Source organism: Balaenoptera ricei, chromosome 20 (genome assembly GCF_028023285.1).
Source record: "Balaenoptera ricei isolate mBalRic1 chromosome 20, mBalRic1.hap2, whole genome shotgun sequence".
Lineage (NCBI taxonomy): Eukaryota > Metazoa > Chordata > Mammalia > Artiodactyla > Balaenopteridae > Balaenoptera > Balaenoptera ricei.
In genome coordinates, this window is record NC_082658.1 from 49,280,980 (window position 1) to 49,293,594 (window position 12,615).

At 39.3% G+C, this 12,615-nt stretch overlaps 1 protein-coding gene and 1 non-coding gene across 2 annotated transcripts; both read right to left on the reverse strand.

Annotated features, from left to right (window-relative positions):
• Positions 1-216: 216 nt before the first annotated feature.
• TMIGD1 (transmembrane and immunoglobulin domain containing 1) lies at positions 217-12,342 on the reverse strand. The gene is made up of 6 exons (XM_059908133.1): positions 12,219-12,342; positions 10,300-10,578; positions 6,489-6,767; positions 1,697-1,800; positions 838-878; positions 217-286 (listed from the first exon to the last, which is right to left on the reverse strand). The coding sequence occupies exons 1-6, from the start codon at positions 12,298-12,300 to the stop codon at positions 283-285; spliced, it is 789 nt and encodes a 262-aa protein (XP_059764116.1). The 5' UTR covers positions 12,301-12,342; the 3' UTR covers positions 217-282.
• On the reverse strand, positions 3,644-3,716 carry TRNAD-GUC (transfer RNA aspartic acid (anticodon GUC)). Its single transcript has one exon. It is a non-coding gene; the product is annotated as a tRNA-Asp (tRNA).
• Positions 12,343-12,615: the final 273 nt, after the last annotated feature.

Below are 12,615 nucleotides of genomic sequence, written 5' to 3' on the forward strand. Positions count from 1 at the left end.
CAATCTTTTCAGGACAAATTTCAATTAATTAACATATCCTTCAAGGAGAAGACTTTAAAAATCTTATCTTTCAATCTTTACAGCTTTCTTCCTGAAAGTGTTCTTGCAAGTATATTAAATTAGTCATAACAACTGCTGCTAAGTGCTTAATGAAACACTTCATAACCTCTGACAATTTGACAGGAATGAATTTAATAATAGCAATAAATACAGATGGGACTACATAAATCAAGGAGGTCCTGATGCAAAACTCTTGCTGTATTAGATGTCATCTTGGCTTTTTCATCTGAAATGAATCAAGAAATTAATTATAATGGTGATCACAACACTAAGAAAAAAAATCGAAACAAAATTCATACTCTTGGAAAGAATGCCTCTGTCCTTTTTAGCCACTGCCCACTTCAGGTATGCTGGAGCCAACAGTCTGAAGCAAGCTCCAAAGAGAAGGTGGTATTTAGAATGAGGAATGTGGCTTCTGACCTGGTTGTGAAGGAGAATGCAGCAGTGGCTTCCCCCAGGGTAAGCTCTCTCAGACATTTACATTGTGTGGCAATAAAAGGCAGTTGCACAAGCATTAGCCTGAAATTGCTTAAAGAAAGAGTAGGCTCAAGACCAAAGGTGTTGTCAGTTCTAAGCAACCTTCCAACCTAGCCTCACCTGTCTTCCTCTAAAGTGGAGGCAGATTCTCCTCCACCCTCCATTCTCCTCTGAACCACTTCACCTTCTAGCACCTTCCATCTCAGGAGGAGTTTGCCCAGGATGGGCTTTATGATGCACACCACTGACTGCTACCCATCTGCTTATGGAAAATCATTAACCCCAGCCCAGAGTACTTACAGAGCTGTTCTGCTTTGAAGATCTTTATCCTTTATGCAGAGCTAAAAGCAAACATGACAAGGGCAATGAATTTGCCTGTTTTGCTAAGGCCCATGGATAAACATTTTGAATGCATCAAGGTGGCTCAAGGGACAGGAAACCCACATGTCTGTTAATCGTCTATGTAGAAAAATACATACCAATACAAAGGTGGCTGGGAATACAGCCACCTCTGCACTGGTCTAGGTCTTATTTCTTTGACCACATTAATCATTTTTATTTAACCTAAGAAAATGTAATTCCACACTGGCCTTTCCTTAGAGGCTTTCTGCCACGTTTGCCTGCCTTTGGCACTGGATTAACTGGTGGAGTCAAATGAATAGCATTAACCTATGCATGCAGGTCCTCTGCATCATGCTAACCAACAAGGTTAACCATTCAACAATTCAAACTCCAGCCCACCACAGCCAGGGCATGTGCCTGTACTCCAGAGGTGAGCAGTAAGTGCCATCTTTTTCACACAGATCTCTGAATCCAGAGCAGATGTGCCTCTATATTTATTTATTTATTTATTGTACCAAAGGAACCATAGCAACAATAAAGAGAAATTTAAAAGGAAGAAAAATCAGCACCTACTTCTAACACCACAGCTATTTTCATTCAGGTCTTGTCCATATGAACTTCTATTCTTCTACTCTATTCTTCGTAAAGCTGTACTCATAATAGATGTACAATTTTTATTCCCTTGAGCAACTTCCATTTTAGATCTCATGGTAGAGAGACCAGATTGTTCAAGTATGTTTCCTAATTCTATAGTCACTTATATAGCCAGTTCTCTGCCTTTATTTAGATGACTTTTTAGCTTAGAATACTTAGATACCTTCATTATTCTTTTTCTTCTGGCAATCAGTCCAAATAACATGGTCAGAAAGACCACAATACATGCAGCAATAATGGGTTCTACTGGTACAGATGAAGCTTTATCTGTTGGAAGCATAAAACACAGGAAACGAGAAAGTTAACATTTATATGCTTCTAATTTATGTACTTCTAGTATGTCCCAGCCACGGTGCCTTGCACTTAACATTTTTCCTCTTAATTAAAATTCTCCAAACAATCCCGAAGAGTATTATTATCATTTGTTTTTATAGGCGAGGAACCAGGGGCTTTGAGTTTACTTGTCCAAAGCCACAGAACTAGTAACTAGCAGAGACAGGCTTTGAATCCATTCCTTCTTGGAAGGATAATTTACTGTAATATGAATAACTCCCCAAAGTCAGATCATTTTGTGCTTGATCCATAATTTTTGCCATGCAGAAAGCAGAAGTAGGCTGAAATCAATGTTTTTTCCTGCCATTCGAAAAGCCTGAAAGATGTTGGGAGGTATCCTCGAGGGAGAAAGAGAGAGAGGAAGGTTTTAAGAGCAAGAAGAGAAAAGGTGAGGAAGCCGCTGGACTAAGGAGGGAGGAACAGTGGGACCCTTGTAGCTGTGCTGTGATAGTGCCCCAAGTAGGTGACAAGACATTATACAGGGTGGCTGCTTAGTGCCCCTAGGAAAGTAGAACGCTAAGCATCAGCCTTCCCAACCCTGGCAAAGATTTTCATCTTTCTCTAAATGATATGGAAGAACAGAGAGTCTACTTCTAACTTGGGCTAGGAAGACACCAGCCACCTAGAAGTGAAAGCCCATTCCCTTGTTTTATGAACACCAGGTAAGCTCAGAGCCATTTTGTACTACAGGTGCAGTCCCTGTGCTTGTAAGCTTTCCAAGAGCCTATGAAAATATTTGAGACCGGAAAAAAAAAGTATTGGCTCCAAAATATGAAAATAAAGTGGCAAAGTTAATCAAAATTCATAAATGTTTAAGCATCTATAAAATGTAACTTTGTGTCGACTATCACCCAACTGTTAAATAATAATAATAACATTTAAAACTTAAGAACCAAATTAATAACTTATTTATAGAAAAATTCAAAATGTATGCAAGTTTTAAATACCCTTTCAAATTTTTACAGCCAAAAAGTATCCTCAATACTTCATTTTAATATATTTTATATGGGGTGAAACTTACAAAAGTAATAGTGCTAAGGTCAACAAAGGTATTTAAATGACTCTGTCTAAGCTCCTGGATTCTGATGCCGCCCTAGGAGGGAAAGGGGCTCCAATCATGGCTAAGATAAAATTTTTGGAATTTATAGGAAATAAAGAGTGTGCTATTTATTGTATAATTGAGTTTGTAGAGTGAATGAAATCAATAGATTTTTGCTAAATGACTACTGTGTGTTAGGTGCTGTTCTTAGCCCTGAAAAAATAGGACAGGCATGGAAGGCTCCTGTCTCTGAGGAGCTCATATTCTAGTGGGAGAGACTGACATTAAAAAAAAAAAACTACTGGAGACTGAGATAGTGTTGTAAAGGACAAAGTGTTATGAGATAGTATATGAAAGGTGAAAGGAAGAGAGAAGGGGAAGAGAAGACTTTTGATTAATCTAATTTCAAAGCCCAAGCCCTATATGCCTCAAGATTATGAAATGGGGTTTATCCCTCCATAATTGTATGACACACTAACTATTTACCTTTTAACTGTTTTCTTCTCCATTATGTGTCCAGCTCAGGATAATTTTAGGGAGTAGATTAAGCATCCTTTACTTTTGCTCTCTTTTAGCTGTTGCTAAAAATTATTTTCATGAGGGTATGGGTGGCACCAACCCTCTGGAGAAGCTCTGCTCAATGGGATTTCTTTTTTTTTAATTATTATTTATTTATTTGGCTGCACTGGGTCTTAGTTGCGGCATGCGGGATCTTTAGTTGCAGCATGTGGGATCTAGTTGCCTGACCAGGGATTGAACCCGGGCCCCCTGCATTGACAGTGCAGAGTCTTAGCCACTGGACCACCAGGGAAGTCCCTGGGACTTCTTGTAAACACTGACTCTGTAATAACCAGCCCTGGGACACACCAAAGCACCTCTTACTGGGGACCCCAGGAACTTACAGTGCCAAGGAAAGATGTCAAAATGAAGAAGAGGCAAAGGTGGTACAGTTGGGGGAAAAAATCAGAACTCAGTCATAGATCAGAATATTTTTACCAAGCTGAATAAAGTGAAGCCACACGTGACAGCTTTCACTCCATAAACAAACTGAAATAAACTGCCTGACCCGCTGGCTCACTTTGGATTCCAAGTTTCTGTTGAAAGTGAGTTTGGAAAGTGTAACTGCATCTCTTCCTTTTACTCTCTTACTTATAACCAGATCTGGTATTTCCCCCCAACCCATCCCAGCCCATATTCATTATGGTAAAATAATCTCAACACGTGGCTAAAATCTTGTGCTCAAGAAGAGATCCGTGTTGTCATTTCTCACTTTGCACGGCCTCATTTAGAAACTACCCCACTGAGCCGTGAAGCTGGGAGAGCTCATGGCAAACCTGGCATTTAGCCTGAGCACCAGCACCGGAGTGCTTATGCTCCTAAGGCAGCCAATAGCCAGGCAAGTAATAACGCAGGAAGAAATGAGAAAAACCAGTTGGTTTGGAAGAGCTCAACCCAAAACAGGATTCTGCCCACCTGAAAGCTAATTTGCCAAGCTGGCATCCTGCTTGCCACACAAGCTGTTTTTTTTTTTTTTTTTAATGTTATTTATTTATTTTTGGTTGTGTTGGGTCTTCGTTTCTGTGTGAGGGCTTTCTCTAGTTGTGGCAAGCGGGGGCCACTCTTCATTGCGGTGCACGGGCGTCTCACTATCGCGGCCTCTTTTGTTGCAGAGCACAGGCTCCAGACGCGCAGGCTCAGTAGTTGTGGCTCACGGGCTTAGTTGCTCCGCGGCATGTGGCATCTTCCCAGACCAGGACTCGAACCCGTGTCCCCTGCATTGGCAGGCAGATTCTCAACCACTGCGCCACCGGGGAAGCCCAAGCTGTATGCTTAATGTGACATAGAGCAATTATGATTCCTTCTTAACCAAGAGTTTGTGGGTTTGGTTTTTAAAGCAAGTAGCGCCTGGGCATACTGTCACTGTTCTGCAAGACAAATTACTGAACGCACCAGTAATCACAGTGATGGGCATTCAACTGGCAGCCCTTCCTACCCACCAGCCACTCTATTGATACCGTAATAAGAAGCCCCATGGTCGTATGTCCAGCGCTTCTGGCTGGGGTTCAATTGGCTTCCTGAGGACTGGCAAGAAAGGCAATGAGTGGCACAGAGAGGCCAATGACAAAGTGAATGATGTTCTAACAAGATATAGGAGCCTCAGCTTGTTTGGCTGCTTCTAGCATCCTGGCCCCAGACCAGGAAATGTGTGCGTGAGCATTATCTGCATCTGCCACTCCAGGTATCTCGCCTTCCTCTTTCTATATGAGTGAGAAATAAGAGGAGGGAAAGACACTTGGAGCTTCTTTTGTTCCTTGTTATTGCAGAGATCATAAACCTGGGTAGAAGAAGCATGAAGCCAAGAGAAGGAAGCTGTTTCCCCCATTCTCCCCCACTCCCTTTTCTGATTAGCCTATAGGTTACAATTTCAGAGTTAGGAGTGATTTTATAGATCTATTTTCTTATCTAGTCAGTATATTTTTCCTCTATGTGTTTATGACTTCTCTTCTGTTTGTCACTAAGCTGTTAACTCAAAAGTCCAGTTCCGGATTTCCCGGGTGGCTCAGTGGTTAAGAATCCGCCTGCCCATGCAGGGAACATGGGTTCCAACCCCAGTCCGGGAAGATCCCACATGCCGCGGAGCAACTAATCCCGTGCGCCACGACTACTGAGCCTGTGCTCTAGAGCCTGCAAGCCACAACTACTGAGTCCGCGTGCCACAACTACTGAAGCCTGCGCGCCTAGGACCCTTGCTCTGCAACAAGAGAAGCGACCGCAATGAGAAGCCCACGCACCGCAACGAAGAGTAGCCCCCGCTCGCCGCAGCTAGAGAAAGCCCGCGCGCAGCAATGAAGACCCAACGCAGCCAAATAAAAAAAAAAAAGTCCAGTTCCTACAAACCTTGTTGCCCAGGAAAATTCATGGAAATACTCCTCCATAAAAGCCAACCAGAACTGTCTTCTACTACTTGATTCTAGAAAAGGACCTTTGCTCAAAAAGCAGTATCCTATATGGAATGGGAATAATTCCCCTAAAAGAAATAACTAGAATTCCTTGGATCGAGATAATTCTCCAAAGAAAATCCTAGCTACTAATCATAATTGTCATCATCATTCGTTGTCACAAAAAATATTTACTGAGCATCTCTCTGAGTTTTGTACTATGCTAGATATTACTTAAAAAGAGAGTTACCTTTGTGGATGGACCTCAAAAGTATTAAGCTCTCTGTCGATTTGACAGAGAAAGACAAATACTGTATGTTATCAATTATATGTGCAAAAAAAAAAATAAATGAATGTATAAAACAAAACAGAAACAGACTCACAGATATAGAAAACAAACTAGTGGATACCAGTGAGGAGAGGGAAGGAGGGAAGGGCAAGATAGGGCTATAGGATTATGAGACACAAACTCTGTGTATAAGTAACAAGGATATATTGTACAACACAGGGAAATATAGCCATTGTTTTGTAATAATGTGAAAGGGAGTATAATCTATAAAAATATTAAATCACTATGCTGTACACCTGAAACTAACATAATATGGTAAATCAACTATATTTCAGTAAATAAACAAGAGAGTTACCTTTGACAATAAGGTGAAAGTCCTTGGTCTTCGTTTCCATAAGTGAATTTGCAATACAGCTGTAGGTTCCGTTGTCAGATTTCTTGACTTTGGTGATTGACAGTTGAAGATACTCACTTGTCTGTTGGAGTTGGTGATGGTTTTTCTCTAAATTCAAGACGCCACTGTTTTTGTACCACATCATTTGAGCCTGGGGGTTGGATTTCACATTGCAAACCAACTTCACATCACTGCCTTCCTCAGCTGTTTGGAAGTCGTTGCCACTTAGGAGAGGAGGAACTGCAAGATGCAAGCATTTAAGTTTAATTAGCAGATAAGCAATAGTTTATTGCCAGTGTTCAACATGTCCCTTCAGTCTATCTCATGTAGTCATTCATTTATTTGACAAAAATTTATTGAGTCCCTACTGTATGACAAGCACTGGGCTAGGAACCAGGGATACAATGGTAAATAACATACACCCATTTTCAAACTTAATAGCACTTTTAATGTGGTGGGGAAGACAAACCATGAAACAAATGTATATAATAATGAATCTGTATTAAGTAGACAATTTGTAACACATGGAAGAATACTCATACTTGCCCTGGCCAGAGATTTACCAATGCATATTTGCATTTCCTCAATGATCTTCTAGAAATAATGTCCTTCTCTCAGAAGGCACTCCAATTGTGGCAACTCTGGCATCCATGGAAGAAGAGCATAACCTCGAGTCCCTCTCAACCTTCTGTGTGAGCAACTTCTTATTCCCTTCATGATAAGGACATCTGTAGACCCATAGATTGTCAAACACATTTATCTTCACCAAATAATTCCAACCCTTACTACCACCAGGGTTTTCCAACATCTAGGGGGAGAAATGATTGAGCTGACTCTCCCCTCTTCTCCATGCTCCTTGCATTTTTTTGGCCAAGGTACAGAAGAGTAATAAAATGCATGAAAAGTGGGCAGTAGGAAAGAGATAGATGCAGAGAAGGAGGGAAAAAAGGAGCTTGTATAATCTGCACACTGAATAATTAGACCCTGAGTAGGCTGTGCTATTAATAGCTCTCTCAGAAGAATGACATTTTATTGCTCTTTGCAATGTGTTTGAATTCTGTATCCATGTCCAACAAGAATGTTATATGGTATTCAGATAGTTGTTCCTTTTTATTTAACTATTTAAAATTAATTTTTAAGCATATTGGCTCTATATGAGCATTCCCTTTTAAAAGTATCAGTACATTTCAGATAAAGTTAAGGTCCTCCTTGACTCCATCCTGGTCACTTCCTGACTCCCCAGAGACACCCAGTGCTATGAGTTTGATGTAAATAGTTGCAGATCTTCTTTTTTTAAATAGTATTTTAAAAATACATATGATATACCCATAGGAAATATATTGTATTGTTCTAGGAGGGTGAGAAGTGTTTACATAAAAGACTTCACTCTCTCAACAATTGCATGCTTTGAGATATATTCATGTTGAACCACAGAATTCCAGCTCATTGCTTTTAGAGTGCTATAGTATAATATCTGACTCTTTACTTATTTTATTTTGATGGGCATCAGGTTATTTTCATTTTAAAATGCTAAACAGTGCTTCAATAAACATCCTTGTAAAAAAAAGAATGGGCTCAGGACAGAACCCTGTGTAGTGGCTATAATCTAAAGACTAAAAGCAAAAGCAAGGAGAAAAATGTGACCAGATATTCAGCAAATATTTGAATAAAATCTAAAAGGAAAAGTCAAAAAAAATCCTTGTATATGTCTCTTTATGCATATGTGCATATATTTCTCTGAGGTTAACATCTCAAAGCAGAAACGCTGGGTCATAGGGTAGGTGCACTTTAAATTTTGATAGATATTGCAAAAGAGGTGGTCTCAATTTATACTTTCAGCAACAACGTATAAAAGAAGTTTCTGGGGCTTCCCCAGTGGCTCAGTGGTTGAGAATCCGCCTGCCAATGCAGGGGACACGGGTTCGATCCCTGGTCCGGGAAGATCCCACATGCCGCGGAGCAACTAAGCCCGTGCGCCACGACTACTGAGCCTGCGCTCTAGAGCCTGCAAGCCACAACTACTGAGTCCGCGTGCCACAACTACTGAAGCCTGCACGCCTAGGGCCCTTGCTCCGCAACAAGAGAAGCCACCGCAATGAGAAGCCCGCGCACCGCAACGAAGAGTAGCCCCCACTCGCCGCAACTAGAGAAAGCCCGTGCACAGCAACGAAGACCCAACACAGCCAAAAAAATAAATTAAAAAAAAAAAAAAAAAGTTTCTGCACACCCTCCTCCAAATAGTGTATTATCAAGCTTCCATTGAGTTCTTGGTCTGCAATTTATAACAATAATCCATAATACTTCTCAAGATTGTACATGATATTCTTGTCACTTTATGACCTTATCTTGATTTATTGATTGATGAGTTTGTGTCAGTTATTGTCACTGTGAATCACTGACCAATTGGTTTTTTTTCTATATATGTGCAACGATGATAATATTAAACGTAGAATCAGGCTGGAAAACTGAAAATCATTTTTTTAAGCCACTGAATCATATTATCGGCATTTCTACTGTGTCTCTCTTAAGAAGGTACAATGGAAAGAGCACTAGATTAGGAGCCTGGGGATTTGTGTTCTGTTCTCAGCTCCAGATGTGATAATTAGGGCCTTCATTCTGGGCCTCAGTTTCCTCGTCTGTCATTTTATAAGGATTACAAAAGCTCCAAGGTATGCTGATAGTCTTGGATTCTAACAAAGTTGCCAAGAGATAGCTTGTTAAAAATCACATTTTATCAATTCATAGGAAATAAAAAACAAAGCTCCTTTGCCCAGAAACATGTAAATGATTCACTCTGGAAGCTCAAGCTGCAGGATGCCGGCAGATTCCAGCACTGGATTCCTTGACATTTTTCCCACCCTTTTATCTCAAGAACAATGGCATCAATTTTTCAAAGAAAAGTTTGCTGAGCTCATGGGATCAAATGGCTTTGACATTTTATTACTAGGTTCCAAGTCCAGAGCTCTTTCTACCAGACCACACCATATTATCACCCTTACTCACATCACCCCTCACCACACTACCCACACCCCCCTCAGGTAGAACCAGTTTTCCACCCAAACCACCTACATGATCACCTCCATAGACTCATTCAGAGGATGACTAACCTCAGATAGTTCCACCAATGGGTTACCAGTACCTGGAACCCAAATATCAAAGAGCTTCACCTTTGAGGGTTTAAGGTGATGTTAAAAGATTCCCAATGAATATCTTTCTAAGTAGAACACAAAAGCTAGAAAAACTTGGTAAGAAAGAAAAGATTGGTAATTTTAAATACACAAACATTTAAAATTTCAATATGGCCAAAAAAAGAACTATTTTAAAATGTCAAAAATAAATAGACGAAATACTTATCATTCAAAATGACAAAAGGCTAATTTCCTTAATGTACAAAGCACTTATACAAATCAATAAGAAAAAGGCAAATAACCCAATAGAAAAATGGGTAAAGGACATGAGCAAGCATTTTGCAGACAAGAACCATGAAAAGCGAATGCATTTACGAAAAGGTGAACACCCTCATTCCTGATTTAGAAAATGAAAATAAAATTTCAAGTCAGGCTGGCAGATTCTTAGAGCTTGAGGATACTCAGGCTCATGAGGGTGTGGGAAACAGGCACCCTCATGCGTTGTTGTGGGATCATAAATAGGGCAATTGGGCAGTATCAAGCAAATGTTAAAATACACATACTCTTTAGACCCAGAGTTCATCTACCACTTAGTGTAGTACATACAACACAGACTAACTAGCAGTTTCTTTCCCCTCACTCACAAGTGACATTCAGCACCACTGAGATGGACGTCGACTGATTCCTCCTTAGCTTGCAGGTAAAGGTGATACCGTCGTCATTTTCACTGATGGAAGTGACACAGACAGAGCTTGAGTTGATTTTGTTTCCAGATTTCAAATCCACTATCCCATCTTCGCGGTACCAGAGAAGTTCTTCTTCTCTGGTATGGTTTTGAACAGCACAGTTCAGAGATTCTTCGAGGCCAGGCTCAGTGTCCAGAATATAGTTTTCAGTTTTACCATTCACAGTTAAAACAGAACCTGGGAGTGCAGGAAGAAACTATTAAGATAGAGTGAACAATCTAAATGACCAGAACAATCTAATTAGACCATAATTAGAGAATTGGTTAAATATATTACATCAGTACAATGAAATGCTCTGCAATGATTAAAAATAGTCATATTGAGCTATGTGATTTTACAAGGAAAAGATCGAAAAGGCTTATTAATTTAAAAAAGGAAAAGGTTAAAAAATGATGGTTACCAAATTTTGCTGCACATTGGAATCATCTGGGGATCTTCAAAAACGTACTGATGCCTGGCTCCCACCCCCAGACGTTCTGACTAATTAATATTAGTGTAACCTGGGCACTGGGGTTTTAAAGAAGCTCCCAGGCGATTCTAGTATGCAGAGAAGTTTGAGAACCACTGGGTTAGAAAACAATATGTATGGAATTACCCCATGTATACACACACACACACGCATATACATATATATATGTATACATATATATGTATGGACAAATCTTGGGAAAATCCTATCTATATATTGACTAGGATTGATAAAAAATAGAGAAAATGGTGGAGAAATAGTTACCAGATCTAAATTGTTTATTTCAAGTGCTTGGAAATAGCATAGTAAGGGGATGGGAGTGGGGAAATACAAAGGAGAAAGAAAGAGCAAAATGGAAAAATATTTAAGACATAATATTAGGTGAATAGGCAGAATGTAAAGTACATCTCTAACAATTCCTATAAATATATCAAAATTGAATATGCATATGGGCAAAAGCTAATTTGAAAACATTTTTGATTAGATGATGGGATTATAGACAAATTTGGTTTTGTATATCTGATGTTTCACTATTATACTGACAGTGTAGTAAAATAAGATGTTTAAACATCTGTGGTTTGTGTGGTAAAGTTGTTGTTGTGGGGTGGATGATCAGGATATATAGCAGTTAATTTTTACCTCTGATTTTTAGAAATCCATTGTAACATACCTAAATTTCAGTTTGTACTTTCCTCATTTAGAAGCAAGTAACAAAGCTTAAAAATGACTTTAGCTGCCACAAACTGGCCCCCTATATATCATTTGTTAATATATTCTGTAAATGCATTAACTTTTCCTTTAAAAAGCATGAACTACTGGTGATTGCTGCCTAGCATTTTTTTAAAACCTGGAAGAATATACATCAAAACGTTGAGTGGTTATCTCTTGATGATGGGATTTGGGGGGATTTTTACTTTTCTTTATTCTTTTATATATTTCCTAACTTATATTACAATGACTGCTTATCACTTTTTAAATCAAGAAGGAAAAAGGTATTTCCAGGTTGGGGTGGGGAGCAAACGCAGAAAAGATTTTCGTGTATGTTGTATGCTCAAATAAAGAGCAGAGGTTTATTTTAGATATGATTAGTAATGAAATACATTAAAATGTAGGAAAATTCTGGCTGTGGCTCTGGAGAGAATAAAATACTTCACCCTGTCTTATAATATTAGAACCATAAAAATATTTTTCCACTTAATTTTTCAGTATTTTATCTGACTTCTGTACTCTGAACCATACCAACTGTATAATCATTCCAGTTTGGATTTTGTAATTTCCCAAAGCCCCCAATCATTTTATAATCTGAAATTTTCTTTATTTAAAAAGAGGCCCAAAAGTATTAACTTACTTGTCATCTCATGTGGCAGAAATAAAATCGCTAAGAGAAGAAATCTGTACATTTGCATTAGGTTGCTGGTCTTCCATGCCATGTTTAATGAATTTAAGTCTGATCTGCTGGGGAAAAAGAGCGCATTTGATTCTGCACTTTGGTCTACACTGAGCTTATGAACCTTCCTCTTGTCTATTATATACTTAAAATAAAGTCCCAGATGAGTCATCCCAGTTATAATGGTACTATTTCTAGTTTTTAATTAAACAATCTTGTCTGATTACTAAGTTCAAAGTACTTCTAGTATTAGGGGTTTTTTAAAAGACAGCAAAACACGAAACCACAAGGAAATAGGCCATAAAATAGAGGGCAGCTACAGAGCAGCCCCCCGGGAAGGTGAAACCAGTCTTCCCCA

Excerpts from the sequence above, each read along its gene's own strand:
- TMIGD1 (XM_059908133.1), bottom strand. The coding sequence starts at position 12,300 with ATGGCATGGAAGACCAGCAACCTAATGCAAATGTACAGATTTCTTCTC. Across the intron at positions 10,579-12,218 it reads TCTGCCACATGAGATGACAA|GTTCTGTTTTAACTGTGAAT; the intron begins GTAAGTTAATAC and ends CTGCACTCCCAG. Across the intron at positions 1,801-6,488 it reads CTTTCACCTTATTGTCAAAG|ATAAAGCTTCATCTGTACCA; the intron begins GTAACTCTCTTG and ends TGCTTCCAACAG.